Genomic DNA, 16,289 nt, shown 5'->3' with positions numbered 1-16,289 from the left:
TGTGAGTGAAAACAAGTTAAACCCTTGTCTATACCATGAGACCGCACCTACTTGAAACAAAACATTTCAAATGTTGCAATTCAAGAACATTAAAATATTTATTAAAGCAGTTAAAATAAAACACTATATAAAAAAGTGGGTTACAATTGCCTTTTGACAAATGTCCAGGTCCACTGAAGTGAATCGAAGAACTTGAATCATTTGTACTGCACCAAACGCAGCCATGTAAAACAAGTGTTCATTTTGTCAGACGTAGGCCCCTCCATTGGGGGCGGAATATTTGGCAGAGTACCCCCGCTCTTCGCGCAGGGGGCACTGGCAGCAGAGAAGGACACCCCCGATGAGCATCAGGCCAGCAGAGGCCCAGCCGATGAACAGTGAAGCTCCCAGCTCTCTCCTCTGCGCGTCAGTGAGCAGTGGGTTGTAGAAGTCCCTGATAACAGTGTTGGCAGACCAGGACACTGGGATCAGGCAGAGGACGCCAGCGACTAGGAAAAACACGCTGGATGCGATGGCCACCTTGGACTTGGCCTCCTCGTCCTCGATGCAGTTGGTGCACTTCCCGCCTGCCACGGAGAGTAGGATGCCGATCAAGCCCACGAGGATGGAGATGATCACCAGAGCTCTGGCAGCCTGGAGGTCCTGAGGGAGAGCTAACATGGAGTCGTAGACCTTACACTGCATCTGGCCCGTGCTCTGCTGTACGCAGTTCATCCACAGGCCTTCCCAGAAGGTCTGTGCAGTCACGATGTTGTTGCCTACGAAAGCCATCACCTTCCACATGGGGAGCACGCAGACGACAATGTCCCCAAGCCAACCAATAATAGCCAGGAAGATGCCCAGAATCTGGAGACCAGCGGAAGACATAACTTTCACTCTGTAGTCAGCCAAGATTCACATAAAACCTAAAAGACCCGTGTTTAGCAGGGAAACACTTGCTGAAGTGGTAAAGCTACAGACTCCAACCTATATACCCACCTACCAGGGTGTGGTGATTAATTAAGCCGATTGAAAGCACCTGTTGATGTTTATTGGCCATACACACCCACCGAAATAATAAATTGCCCAGTCTGCCTATAGTATTGGTCTGAATTTCGCTGCCACCTGTGGAATGTAGCTTACATAATTAACCATAATTGATACAAGCTGTGAGGCTAATAGTACAAGCTCATTCATTGGAAGCATGTCAACCAAACACAGGCAGTTGTATCCACTGAGGAAGTTTGATTAAGCTGACCCGCAGTGCACCAGTCTATGGCTCATGACTTGAACTGGGTAAAAGCGGTGAGGGTGGAGCGCCCATTCCAAATCAGACAGTAATCTGTCCTCAGTCATGTTGTCAACAAGGCAACGTGGTGCATTGTTCAGGACATAAGGCTACAACAATGTCTTTTACGTAAAATATTTTGGAATTTTCAAAACCAGTTTTCATTGGGAAGGCAGATAGTGTTTTATCAAAAGCAATCACTTTTGCGTGTGAAATTACAGAATCCTACTCATTACTCCATGTGCTTAACCATGTCACTTTTGTTTTGACTGGACTTTGTCATCGGCCAGAGTCGGGCACCTGCCTCATGCCTGGGTGGCAGCCCGGTTCCAAAACAAATGCAATCTCTTCCCACCAGGGCAACGTGGGCTAGATAATCGAATCCCCTCCTTGGTAGATCATCCATTTAACATCTGACAACCAAAATCACATTCCCAAGTGTGCAAATTAGGATATGGCCCTGTTAGAATACTTTTCATATGCACCCATCCTTTCTTCCCTTCCCACCTTTATAGGCCTATATAAGGCAACTGTAGAAAAATCAAGGATTTTCAAAAGAAAAGTAAACATACAAAGCGACAATTTTCTAGTAGAAACATTTATGTTTGAGACTTTGGTTGTTTCAGAATTTGCATTCTTATTTTGTATACTAGGCCTACATTTCTTTGGGAAGGCCTATATTATTTGATAACAGCATGTTTGCCTGTACCTTACACAATCCTGATAAGGGCCTTTGCTGTCTTTTTGACTATCTGGCTTCCACTAAGTCAAAGTGGGTTGCTGTATATGCCAAAAATGTGGGGGCATTTATTAAAAAAATTAAAATAAACAGATTAAGAATAATTGTAGAAACAGGAAGGGTTTTACTTTGTGGCTGTTAACTAGTGATGACCTCATATGGCCTGGCTCCAAGAAAGCACAGTGGAAATGCTCTAGCAGGGACATCTACACATCAGGGAGAGACAGTCACCCCGGTAGTAAAAATACATTTGAGATGTGTCCTAACTGGGGATAGTTGGAACACTAAATATCTCCAATCAGGAACAAGCCAGAACCAGACTCACTGTGCACATGCTGTTTAGTCCTCAACCGTCATATGAAGACGCTAGACCCTGAGATACTCTGATCTGATTGAACAAACGATTGAGGTAAGTAGTTTGTTTTTGTAAAGGCATCACCTGCTTTTTTTTTTTTTTTTTTTTTTTTTTTTAGATTCAAACATCAGGTTGTTATGTTGTAGTGTGTATAGACATGATTTAATTTAGCAATGCTAGAGTTATAGCTAAATTGTAAGCTAGCTAATGGTCAGTTGTAACAAACCCAAGGGACCACCAAGCCTGTAGGCCAGGACTACCATAACACTGTCACAACTGAACATGGCCAACAGTCACTCACTGCACCAGTCTCTCACTAAAGGCCAAACATTTAGGTCAGATGAAGGGCCAGTTAATGGAGCACAAGTCATTTAAATTCTGCCTCAGTTATACAAGTTCTAAATTCAAACGTACATGTCACCCAAAGCCCTGTTACTGACCCAGGAGTTGGGGTAAATTGTAACAGTTCACCCTTTGTATTCAAGACAGTCACATCGTGTCCGTTTGATTGAGAACAGCTATACCATTTCATAGCAGACAGATGTACATCCTTAACACATTGAATTGTGCAATCTGAGAAAGTCAAAAAAGCTGAAAATGTTACAGCTTTATGTTAGACTGCAAACTATTTATTCACTTTTACTTGAACTAATGTGCACAAGTATATTGTGTCTGTATGAGTTTTACTTACTTTTAAGCACTGTGCTCATTGAGTAAAGAAACAGAAAAGTTGTCGCCGTAGTGGTTCTGTCAAGGCTGCACAACAAATAACTGCGCAGAACCATTGAAGTGAGATACCTACTTACATTTGTCTGCTTTAGGGGACTAGTATACTGTTGCCTAATAGGCCTACTGGAGTTGACCATGAGCAGATTGTGACTGACACGCAAGTTAACTATACCATGAGACCTAGCCTACTGAAAACTACACTCTTCAAATGTTACAATTCAAGAACGAATGATAAGCATTAAAATATAAATTTATTAAAGCAATGAAGCTGTTAAGCTAAAATATTCAAATCATCCTTGTCAAGTGTTGAAGGGAAACAGATTTACCCTCGTTCAGACTACACAAGCGTGAAATGTCCATATAAAAACTGTTACATTTAAGTGTTAATCTGTCAGACATGGGCCCTTCTACTGGCAGTGAAGCGAGGGGCAGAATATTTGGCAGAGTACCCACTCTCCTCACGCTGGGCACACTGGCAGCAGAGAAGCATACCCCCGATGAGCATCAGGCCAGCAGAGCCCCAGCCGATGAACAGTGAAGCTCCCAGCTCTCTCCTCTGCGCGTCCGTGAGCAGCGGGTTGTAGAAGTCCCTGATAATGGTGTTGGCGGACCAGGACACTGGGATCAGGCAGAGGACGCCAGAGACCAGGAAAAACACGCCGGATGCGATGGCCACTTTGGACTTGGCCTCCTCGTCCTCGATGCAGTTGGTGCACTTCCCGCCTGCCACGGAGAGCAGAATGCCGATCAAGCCCACGAGGATGGAGATGATCACCAGAGATCTGGCGGCCTGGAGGTCCTGAGGGAGAGCTAGCATGGAATCGTAGACTTTACACTGCATCTGGCCCGTGCTCTGCGTCACGCAGTTCATCCATAGGCCTTCCCAGAACATCTGCGCCGTCACAATGTTGTTGCCTATGAAAGCAGTTACCTTCCACATGGGGAGCGCACAGATGACAATGTCCCCTAGCCAACCGATAAGAGCCAGGACGATGCTCAGAATCTGGAGACCGGCGGAGGCCATAGCTTTCGAGCTCTGTACGCATGCAAGCCTCACGTAAACCCAGAAGGACCCGTGTGTAGCAGTGTTATGGTTGTAGTGAGGCTACAGACCCCAACCTATATACCCACCTGCCAGGGTGTGGTCACTAATTGAGCCGATTGAAAGCACCTGTGGATGTTTATTGGACCATGCACACCCACTGAACTAATAAACGTGGCCAGTCTGCCTGTAGTGTTGCTCACAATTAACCAGGGTTGGGTAGGTTACTTTCTAAATGTAATCTGTTGCAGTTACTAGTTATCTGTTCAAAATTGTAATCCGTAACGTAACTTTTGGATTACCCAAACTCAGTAACAATCTGATTACAAAAGTTTGGACACACCTACTCATTCAAGTTTTATTTTTATATTTTACTATTTTCTACATTGTAAAATAAAAGGGAAGACATCAAAACTATGAAATAACACATATGGAATCATGTAGTAACCAAAAAAGTGTTAAACAAATACAAATATTTAGATTAGATTCTTCAAAGTAGCTACCCTTTGCCTTGATGACAGCTTTGCACACTCTTGGTATTCTCTCAACCAGCTTCATGAGGTAGTCACGTGGAATGCAACAGGTGTGCCTTGTTAAAAGTACATTAGTGGAATTTCTTTCCTTCTTAATACATTTGAGCTAATCAGTTGTGTTGTGACAAGGTAGGGGTGGTATACTGAAGATAGCCCTATTTGGTAAAATACCAAGTCCATACTATGGCAGCAAAAAAAAACAAAGAGATATGACTGTCCATCATTACTTTAAGACATGAAGGTCAGTCAATCTGGAACATTTCAAGAACTTTGAAAGTTCCTTCAAGTGCAGTCACAAAAAACATCAAGCGCTACGATGAAACTGGCCCTCATGAGGACCGCCACAGGAAAGGAAGACCCACAGTTACCTCTGCTGCAGAGGATAAGTTCATTAGAGTTACCCGCCTCAGAAATTGCAGCCCAAATAAGTGCTTCACAGAGTTCAAGTAACAGACACATCTCAACATCAACTGTTCAGAGGAGACTGCGTGAATCAGGCCTTCATGGTCAAATTGCTGCAAAGGAACCACTACTAAAGGACACCAATAATAAGAATAGACTTGTTTGGGCCAAGAAACACGAGCAATGGACATTAGACCAGTGGAAATCTGTTCTTTGATCTGATGAGTCCAAATTTGAGATCTTTGGTTCCAACCGCCTTGTCTTTGTGAGAAACAGAGTAGGTGAACGGATGATCTCTGCATGTGTGGTTCCTAACGTGAAGCATGGAGGTGGGGTAATGGTGTAGGGGTGCTTTGTTGGTGACACTGTGATTTATTTAGAATTCAAGGCACACTTAACCAGCATGGCTAACACAGCATTCTGCAGCGATACGCCATCCCATCTGGTTTGCGCTTAATTGGACTATCATTTGTTTTTCAACAGGACAATGACCCAACACATCTCCAGGCTGTGTAAGGGCTATTTGACCAAGAAGGAGAGTGATGGAGTGCTGCAGCAGATGACCTAGCCTCCACAATCACCCGACCTCAACCTGATTGAGATGGTTTGGGATTAGTTGGACTGCAGAGTGAAGGAAAAGCAGCCAGCAAGTGCTCAGCATATGTGGGAACTCCTTCAAGACTTTTTGGAAAAGCATTCCAGGTGAAGCTGGTTGAGAGAATGCCAAGAGTGTGCAAAGCTGTCATCAAGGCCAAGGGTGGCTACTTTGAATAATCTCAAATATAAAATATATTTTGATTTGTTTGACACTTTTGTGGTTACTAAATTATTCCATATGTGTTATTTCATTTTTTTATGTCTTCACCATTATTCCAAAAATAAAGAAAAAACGCTTGAATGAGTAGGTGTTTCTAAACTTTTGACTGGTGTCTACATAACAAAACAGTTGTTACCTGCATTTTGATTTATTTTGGTTGTCATGGCAGGGGTCAGAGGCAGTTAGTAAAGCAACATGAGTGAGAGCTCCGCCCATGTTGAGGCAGAAGAAGAGGATAAACAGGTCATCATTTGGAATTTTAGTTATAAAGCAGTCTGGTGAAGCATGTTGCATAGCAATTAACATCGCGAAGAGATCGATTCGACTCCTCATCTTTGCTGACGGTAGCCCAAGTGCTTTCACAAACATTGTTAACTGCATTCTAATTTGATTTGGTTGACATGGAGGTTGAAGAAGTGGCTGCGCTCAACAATGACACAAAGCAGATTGACCATGTTGCTGTCTGTCATATCCACCAGGAGAAGCTGGATACCATAGAAAGGAAAACAATATGCTGAAATTCTATTCCGGCAGTGGCAGGTACTTTGGAGCATGTAGGTGAATTGAGACTGAACATCTGACCCCTCCCTGTAAAACTATATTCCCACCTTTGTATAAGGTTGAAACCGGTTATTGACTGTTACTGAATGTTATTGTGTATGTTTTGTGTATGTTTTTGACTTGATGGTGAATGACAATAAGTTGTTGCTATGTATTGCTTGAGCATGATGCCATACTCATTGGTTTATTTTGAAGGCTATTTCTTGATCCATATTGAAGATTCATATTTTGACTGTCACTTAATTATTTGATGAATTAATACTGCAATTAAATTGTGAAACCAATTAAGAAGTTGATGGACTCAGGTTGCCTTGACTTCTTTTAAGTTCATACGAGGTATAAGAAATTAATAATTCAAGACCATGTTCCAGTCGCAGTGGTTTGAGGCACTGCATCTCAGTGCAAGAGGTGTCACTACAGTCCCTGGTTCGAATCCAGGCTGTATCACATCCGGTCATGATTGGGAGTCCCGTAGAATGGTGCACAATTGGCCCAGCGTCGTCCGGGTTTGGCCCGGGGTAGGACGTCCTTGCAAATAAGAGTTTGTTCTTAACTGACTTGCCTAGTTAAATAAAAACTGTAAAAAGTGTGGTAAAGGGTACACACATAGAATAATGGCTTTTGACATTTAAATGTAGTTTTTAAGAAGGACGTATCGATTTTTGTAACACATTTGAATTATGCATTACCGTTCCAACGTTTGGGGTCACTTAGAAATGTCCTTGTTTTTGAAAGAATAGCACATTTTTTGTCCATTAAAATAACATCAAATTGATCAAGAATACAGTGCAGAAATTGTTAATGTTGTAAATGACTATTGTAGCTGGAAACAAGAGATTTTTTTATGGAATATCTTCATAGGCGTACAGAGGCCCATTATCAGCAACCATCACTCCTGTGTTCCAATTGGCACATTGTGTCGGATATTCCAAGATTATAATTTTAAAAGGCTAATTGATCATTAGAAAAACCTTTTGCAATTATGTTCGCACAGCTGAAAACTGTTGTCTTGATTAAAGAAGCAATAAAACTGGCCTTCTTTAGACTAGTTGAGTATCCGAAGCATAAAACATTTGAAGGTTCGATTACAGGCTCAAAATGGCTAGAAACAAAGAACTTTCTTCTGAAACTCGTCAGTCTATTCTTGTTCTGAGAAATGAAGGCTATTCTATGCAAGAAATTGCCAAGAAACTGAAGATCTCGTAGAATGCTGTGTACTACTCCCTTCACAAAATATCGGAAACTGGCCCTAACCAGAATCGAAAGAGGAGTGGGAGGCCCCGGTGCACAACTGAGCAAGAGGACAAGTACATCAGAGTGTCTAGTTTGAGAAACAGATGCCTCACAAGTTCTCAACTGGCAGCTTCATTAAATAGTACCCGCAAAACACCATTCTCAACGTCAACAGTGAAGAGGCGACTCCGGGATGCTGGCCTTCTAGGCAGAGTTGCAAAGAAAAAGCCATATCTCAGACTGGCCAATAAAAAGAAAAGAATAAGATGGGCAAAAGAACACAGACGCTGGACAGAGGAACTCTGCCTAGAAGGCCAGCAACAACAACAACAAAAAACGATTGTTAGTCTAGCCAATTATATAAACTTGTAGTTATTATGGCCGAATGCTGCCTGGGCACACAGTGAGCATGCCCAGGGGGCCCCCATTGATTTTGTTAGTCACTCTCACTCAGATATCATGAACGTAGCATAAGTCATGGCGAAATGTGTAGAATTGCAAGAAATTAGCTGTAAAACTGTAAACTTTCTCTGCCCAATGGCAAAATGAGGAGAGTGGCATGAAAAATGTCCAAATGACATCAGTTTGTTGATGGGTTTCAAACAAATGAAAAGCTGTCAAAACGACCCAACATGTTTCTGATAGTATTTCAGTTCATCTTGGTTGCATATTTTATGTGGTTGAAAGAGAAAAATCCAGAGCATTGTTTAGATTGTCCCTTCGTAAATTCAGTGTTCCGCTCTCGGAGCGTTCAGAGTGCACACACTGGACGGTCTGGCCAAGGAGTTGGGTTGATCAGAGGGTTCTGACCTTACAACAGCAGTCAAGCACCCAAGCTAACGGGCTAACGTTGGCTAGCTTGCTAGCTACTTCCAGACACAAATGAGAGAACACCTCACTCTGACAATTTTAATCACCCTAGTAGAGTTGGTTAGGCTGTTTTCATGTTATCCAGAGCGTTGGTGACTGTAACTGTGCTGCTGGCAACAATTTAATAACTTTTTTTTTGCCAACATTTACAACATTTACACCGGCTATATTCTGCAGGGTGTTGAGCGTTTGTAAATTCATCAGTTAAATTCATCACACTCAGACGAGAAGATAGACAGAATTAACAATGTCCATTGAGAATGCACAACAACTATACCATTTAGTTAAGAATGACGTGAATAATCAAGTCAATAAACGTTGGGTAGTTAGTTAGATGGCAACCTGGTAAGGTTGATATATTAGTAGCCAACTAATGTTAGGTAACTAGCGAACATACCAGTACATACTGCTGTAATGCTATGCAGTTCATAAGGATAGCATAGCTAACAAATTGTCAGCCAATATAAAGTGTAACGTAACTTATTTGAAAAGTCGTTACTTTATAACATTCCTTAACATTTGTCATAATTAGTTAAAGCATTGAATTTCTGAAAACATTGTGAAGCCACGCCCATTTTCTGAAGAATTGCATTATGAGCTTTATAGGCACGGAAATAGCGTCCACTGCTTGTATTCTTTGTATTTTGGCGAATTTAGAACGACATCTGGGAACCTTTGGCCTACTAACTATATACTAAGTACTAAGCTAACATATGGATTTTTTTAAAGATGGTCATACCATCTCTATCAATTAATTTAGAATTTTAGGACCCTTTTAGGTTTCAAAAAAATATATAAAACAATGATTTGATAAAATATTGATTTTGGCCTTTACTCCTATAGCCCATAGAAACGCATTGAATGACGTGTTCATAAATGGCAAAAAAAGACAGTCAAAAAATAAATCATAAGGAATAAGGTTTTGAACAATTATTTCTAGTTTAAACTGACAGATTTTGATGGGGATTTTTTTATTATGTTACTTAGATTAATGCGCCGGTGTGTCAATAGACTCTTACGGATTTGAATGCCAATTCACTTTTGCAGTCTGAGAATAGGAACGTAGCACTCACTTTTACTCTGCTAAAAATAGACCGGTTGTAGTCAGGTATTCATTACAATTGACTCCACTCAACCCATCTCTCTCTCTCTCTCAAACATCACCTGGCATTTCAATGTAGACTCTGTAGACACATTTTTTTATCAGATCATTATATGCAGTGTTGTACTTATTCAAATACAACCCCAACCCCCAGTCCCGTTTCCAGTTAAAGCTCCCTATTTGAACAAAGAATGAGTTTGGACCTATCAGTACCACGTGCTCCCATACTCCTCTGCTGTGCCACACCTAGACCTGATGGGTGAGTCAAGACAATGGACCCTTCTCAAGTTCTATTTCATTGCAAACAGGCTTTGTTCACTTAAAAAAAGTTTACTTCACACACACTATGGTATTTCCAGGTGCATGGAGGGAAAAATAGTTTATATCAAAAAGACGAAACTACAACACACTCGTTGGGTAATCTTGAATATTCCAAACAATTGGAACTCAAGATCGATACTAATGGGTTGGAGTGAGTTTCATATTCTTCAGGCTTTGTTCAAAATGGTTCCCAAAAATCCTGCTCTGCAATTTGACTAGGGAAATAATGTTCGTTAGTTGATACATGCAAAGCAACTTCCCTTAGGTTATGACTAATAGCCAGTCATTTAGATAGTACATCGAAAGAAAAAGATATCTGAGAAATACACTGAGGGTACAAAACATGCTCTTACCATGGCATACTGTAGACTGACCAGGTGAATCCAAGTGAAAGATATGATCCTTTATTGATGTCACTTGTTAAATCCACTTCAATCAGTATAAATGAAGGGGAGGAAACAGGTTAAATAAGGATTTTTAAGCCTTGAGGCAATTGAGACATGGATTGTGTATGTGTGCCATTCAGAGAGTGAATTGGCAAGACAAAAATATTTAAGAGCCTTTGAACGGGGTATGGTAGTAGGTGCCGGGCACACTGGTTTGGGTGTGTCAAGAACTGCAACGCTGCTGGGTTTTTCATTCTCAACAGTTTCCCATGTGTAGCAAAAATGGTCCACCACACAAAGTACATCCACCCAACTTAACACAACTGTGGGAAGCATTAGAGTCAACATGGGCCAGCATCCCTGTGGAATGCTTTCGACACCTTGCCATGCCATGACGAATTGAGGCTGTTCTGAGGGCAAAAGGAGGTGTATGTTGTTTTTCGGTCATAGTTGAATATTTACTTGCTAGTTACATGTATCTAATAGAAATAGTGCTAAAATAAGTTTCCATGTTGAATGTGGTGTTGATGAATGAAATGCCATCAAAACATAAAAAATTCATTTGAAAAATATTTATTTACAGTTTCAAAACCATCTACTGTAACTCATACGTGTTTTAAAAAAGATGAATACAAATTACAATATTAAAGGGAAACCTTATCTTTAGCCCTTTATCTACTTCTCCAGAGTCAGATAAAATCAAGGATACTATTGTATGTCTCTGTGTGTACAATATGAAGGAAGTTAGAGGTTTCCCCAGCCAGTAACAACTAGTGTTGGTACAATTAATGGAAGTCTGTGGGTATCTGCTAGCATGCTATCAGATACTCATATTCTTTCAGTCATTGCGCTAAAGCTAGTTAGCAATTGCGCTAGCACTAGTTAGCAAATGCCTTCAAATCACACGCAGCGACAAGTTCATATGAATTTGGGGAGGTAGATAAAGGGCCTCATTGCCAAAATCCCAAAGTATCCCTTTAACAATAACATGTATAAATAATAATGTACAACAGTAACAAACATGGCTGGGATAAAACAATTAACAAAACACACTGCCAAAAGGTGTAAAGGCACACACACACACATGCTTTCCACCTGGTTACCCCTACCCCGGTCAACTGCCCGGCACCCTCCACAGCAACCAAGCCAAAGCCCCCACCATTTCTCCTTCACCCAAATCCGGATAGCTGATGTTCTGAAAGAGCTGCAAAATCTGGACCCCTAAAAATCAGCCGGGCTAGACAATCTGGACCCTCTCTTTCTAAAATTATCTGCCGAAATTGTTGCAACCCCTATTACTAGCCTGAAAGAGAGGGTCTCTTTCGTATCGTCTGAGATTCCCAAAGATTGGAAAGCTGCCGCGGTCATCCCCCCTTAAAAGGGGGTGACACTCTAGACCCAAACTGCTACAGACCTATATCTATCCTACCCTGTCTTTCTAAGGTCTTCGAAAGCCAAGTTAACAGATTACCGACCATTTCGAATCCTACCGTACCTTCTCCGCTATGCAATCTGGTTTCAGAGCTGGTTATGGGTGCACCTCAGCCACGCTCAAGGTCCTAAACGACATCATAACCACCATCGATAAGAGACATTACTGTGCAGCCGTATTCATCGACCTGGCCAAGGCTTTCGACTCTGTCAATCACCACATTCTTATTGGCAGACTTGACAGCTTTGGTTTCTCAAATGATTGCCTCGCCTGGTTTACCAACTACTTCTCTGATAGAGTTCAGTGTGTCAAATCGGAGGGCCTGTTGTCCGGACCTCTGGCAGTCTCTATGGGGGTGCCACAGGGTTCAATTCTCGGGCCGACTCTTCTCTGTATACATCAATGATGCTGCTCTTGCTGCTGGTGATTCTCTGATCCACCTCTACGCAGACGACACCATTCTGTATACTTCTGGCCCCTCTGTGAACACTGTGTTAACTAAACTCCAGACGAGCTTCAATGCCATACAACTCTCCATCTGTGGCCTCCAACTGCTCTTAAATGCAAGTAAAACTAAATGCATGCTATTCAACCGATCACTGCCCGCACCTGCTCGCCTGTCCAGCATCACTACTCTGGATGGCTCTGACTTAGAATATGTGGACATCTACAAATACCTAGGTGTCTGGTTAGACTGTAAACTCTCCTTCCAGACTCACATTATGCATCTCCAATCCAAAATGAAATCTAGAATCGGCTTCCTATTTCGCAACAAAGCATCTTTCACTTATGCTGCCAAACATACCCTCGTAAAACTGACCATCCTACCGATCCTCAACTTCAGTGATGTCATCTATAAAATAGCCTCAAACACTCTACTCAACAAATTGGATGCAGTCTATCTGTCACGATCGTCTTGAGGATAATGAGTGGACCAAGGCGCAGCGTGTGAAAAATACATCTCTTTTATTTGAGACGAGTGAAACACAAAACAAACACTTATAACAAAACGAAACAAAACAAAGTGAAGCTACAAACGTAAGTGCAATACAAAAGCTACAAACGTTCTACATAGACAATTACCCACAAAACCCAATGCCTATGGCTGCCTTAAATATGGCTCTCAATCAGAGACAATGAACCACAGCTGCCTCTAATTGAGAACCAATCTAGGCAGCCATAGACATACAAACACCAAGACAAGAAACTGACCCATTTAACATACAAACCCCTAGACAATCCAAAAACACATACTTTCCCCATGTCACACCCTGACCTAACTAAAATAATAAAGAAAACAAAGAATACTAAGGCCAGGGCGTGACACTATCACAGTGCCATCCATTTTGTCACCAAAGCCCCATACACTACCCACCATTGCGAACTGTACGCTCTCATTGGTTGGCCCTCACTTCATACTCGTCGCCAAACCCACTGGCTACAGGTTATTTACAAGTCTCTGCTAGGTAAAGCCCCGCCTTATCTCAGCTCATTGGTCACCATAGCAGCACCCACTCGTAGCATGCGCTCCAGCAGGTATATCTCACTGGTCACCCCCAAAGCCAATTCCTCCTTTGGTCGTCTTTCCTTCCAGTTCTCTGCTGCCAATGACTGGAACAAACTGCAAAAATCTCTGAAGAGGGAGACTCATATCTCCCTCTCTAGCTTTAAGCACCAGCTGTCAGAGCAGCTCACAGATCACTGCACCTGTACATAGCCCATCTATCTACCTACGTCATCCCCATACTGTATTTATTTATTTATCTTGCTCCTTTGCACCCAAGTATCCCTACTTGCACATTCATCTTCTGCACATCTATCACTCCAGTGTTTAATTGCTAAATTGTAATTATTTCGCCACTATGGCCTATTTATTGCCTTACCTCCCTTATCTCACCTCATTTGCACACACTGTATATAGACCATTTTTTTCTATTGTGTTATTGACTGTACGTTTGTTTATTCCATGTGTAACTCTGTGTTGTTGTATGTGTCGAATTGCTATGCTTCATCTTGGCCAGGTCGCAGTTGCAAATGAGAACTTGTTCTCAACTAGCCTACCTGGTTAAATAAAGGTGAAATAAAAAATAAACACATATTTACACAAAAATACATACAAAACACACAAAACTGCAGACTACATGGGGTTGGTTTAAAGGAATTCAGTTCCTCTTTGGGTTTGGTTCTCTTTCAATGTTAAGTTACATGGAATCTTTAGTCACTGTGGTTCGCTCATCACCATTAAATATCGTCCTCAAACCTTCGTAATACAGAAGCACCACAGTGACTCAGAATACATATATACACAGCTGGATCAGACAGTCTGTCGTGGCAAACAGACTTCTCTCCCTTTCTTCACTCCCTCCCTCTCTTCTCTCTCTTCCTCACTCAGACAAAGTCCTTTCCAGTGGTCGTTGCTGAGGTCTCGGAGCGAGGAGCCTTGTTGTACCTGGCGGTGTAGGAACCCTCATCCTTCTTGGGGCAGTTGCAGCAGAGCAAACCCCCTCCAATCAGCAGCAGGGCAGCGGCCCCCCAGCCCACGTAGAGCGCTCCCCCTAGCTCCCTCTTCTGAGCGCTTACCAGGAGCGGGTTGTAGAAGTCCTGGATGATGCTGTGAGCCGTCCAGCAGACAGGGATCAGGCACAGAACTCCGGCAATGATGAACACCACCCCGGATGCCACACCCACTTTAGCCTTGGCCGCCTCGTTATCCACACAGTTGGTGCACTTGCCCCCGGCTACGGCCAGCAGAATGGCAATAATGCCGGCGAGGATGGCAATGATGGTCAGAGCTCTGGCGGCCTGTAGGTCAGAGCTCAAGGCCAGCATGGAGTCGTAGACCTTACACTGCATCTGGCCCGTGCTCTGGACCACGCAGCTCATCCAGATACCTTCCCAGGAAGTCTGCGAGGTGACTATGTTACTGCCGATGAAGGCGGTAACCCTCCACATGGGCATGGCACAAACAATGATGGTCCCAATCCAGCCTATGATCCCCAGGGCAGTGCCCAGCATCTGTAGCCCAGCCGACACCATCTTAGATCCGATTGCCGTTGGTTTGTCTGTTGGGTCTGAGTGATACTGGACAGCCCTTTGTCTTCCTTTCTGTGTGATGTAGAGGTTCTTTGTCTTCTCTCAGTCTAATCTGAATACAGTGGGTGGCTGTGTTTCTGTGTGTGCATGCTCTAGGTCTGAGTCCCAAGTGGGGAAGGACTACCAGGAGAACAGGTTCTTCTGACCTCCCCCTCCGGGAGGGAGGGAGGGAGGGAGAGAGGGGAAGGGCCGGGCTTGAAACCAGGTCTCTCTATCTCACTTTTTCACTCTCTCTATCTCTCTTAAAGGTCTTCACTTCTACAGTATTTCAATTAAATGTTTCAAGTTTACAATGACATGTGTTTAAGTATTTCTTTTGTTTTAGTGGGGACAGTAACATTAGTAATAAAAAATATACTTTAAGGAAAATGATTTAATACATTTTTTCATTTTTTATTTGTATGTTTAGCTCACGTAATATAATTTAAAAGTATGCATTAAGGTGTCTGTAATAGAATACATGTGGCAAAAAAAAAATATGTTTGTAGATTCCCAAAAAATGTACAATGGGGGAGTGCCAATATGGAGGCATGTTGGCTTCAACATAGAGCCCCCAATAAGTCATCTAGTGTATATATAAATAATTTGTCGGGTCTAGGTCGGGTTGTCCTCAGGTCCATTCGAGTTCAGTTTTGATTGTTCTAGAGTCCGTTTAGTTCCGGGCTCCAACTTTTGGAATCTGGGGAGACCTGTAATCTCTCGCTCTCTCCAGGAGCCGCTGCCTAAGCCAGTGAGGAGGGTGCTTGAGCAGCCACGGAGGAGCTCTTTTCAATATTATGTCCATCTCTGATAGCTACCCAGGAAAGGGCTGAAAATAGCCCATATTAATATATGTAGCCTTATAAATAAGGTTCATGAAATCAACAACTTGTTAACATCAGATAACATTCATATATTAGCCATTTCTGAGGCTCACTTAGATAATTCATTTGATGATACGTACATCAGTAGCAATACAAGGATATAACATTTATAGAAGAGACAGAAATGCTTATGGGGGAGGAGTTGCTGTATATATTCAGAGCCATGTCCCTGTAATGCTTAGAAAATATCTTATGTCAAGTGTTATTGAAGTGTTGTGGTTGCAGGTTCACTTGGTACATCTAAAGCCTTTTCTTTTGGGGTGTTGCTATAGGCCACCAAGTGCTAACAGTCAGTATCTAAATAATATGTGTGAAATGCTTGATAGTGTATGTGATGTAAACAGAGAGGTCTACTTTGTTGGGGACCTGAATATTGACAGGTTTTCATCAAGCTGTCCACTCAAGAGGAAGCTCCTCACTGTAACCAGTGCCTGTAATCTGGTTCAGGTTATTAATCAACCTACCAGGGTGTTTACAAACAGTACAGGAACAAGATCATCCACATGTATCGATCACATTTTACTAATACTGTACAACTTTGTTC

At 42.3% G+C, this 16,289-nt stretch overlaps 2 protein-coding genes across 2 annotated transcripts; both read right to left on the bottom strand.

Annotated features, from left to right (window-relative positions):
- Positions 1-79: 79 nt before the first annotated feature.
- Positions 80-926, bottom strand: LOC129868692 (claudin-like protein ZF-A89). Its single transcript, XM_055942870.1, has one exon. The coding sequence runs from the start codon at positions 865-867 to the stop codon at positions 247-249; it is 621 nt and encodes a 206-aa protein (XP_055798845.1). The 5' UTR covers positions 868-926; the 3' UTR covers positions 80-246.
- Positions 927-3,322: 2,396 nt separating this feature from the next.
- Positions 3,323-14,964, bottom strand: LOC129868691 (claudin-like protein ZF-A89). Its single transcript, XM_055942869.1, has 2 exons — positions 14,350-14,964; positions 3,323-4,124 (listed from the first exon to the last, which is right to left on the bottom strand). The coding sequence occupies exons 1-2, from the start codon at positions 14,823-14,825 to the stop codon at positions 3,482-3,484; spliced, it is 1,119 nt and encodes a 372-aa protein (XP_055798844.1). The 5' UTR covers positions 14,826-14,964; the 3' UTR covers positions 3,323-3,481.
- Between the last annotated feature and the right edge of the window lie 1,325 nt (positions 14,965-16,289).

This window comes from Salvelinus fontinalis, chromosome 13, assembly GCF_029448725.1.
Source record: "Salvelinus fontinalis isolate EN_2023a chromosome 13, ASM2944872v1, whole genome shotgun sequence".
Lineage (NCBI taxonomy): Eukaryota > Metazoa > Chordata > Actinopteri > Salmoniformes > Salmonidae > Salvelinus > Salvelinus fontinalis.
This window is presented reverse-complemented; position numbering and strand designations above follow the sequence as displayed.

What these genes read in the sequence shown, in the direction of transcription:
- LOC129868692 (XM_055942870.1), bottom strand. Translation starts at nt 867, where the DNA reads ATGTCTTCCGCTGGTCTCCAGATTCTGGGCATCTTCCTGGCTATTATT.
- LOC129868691 (XM_055942869.1), bottom strand. Translation starts at nt 14,825, where the DNA reads ATGGTGTCGGCTGGGCTACAGATGCTGGGCACTGCCCTGGGGATCATA. An exon ending in GTAAGCGCTCAGAAGAGGGA is followed by an intron (nt 4,125 to 14,349) that starts GCTAGGGGGAGC and finishes ATGCGTACAGAG; the next exon opens with CTCGAAAGCTATGGCCTCCG.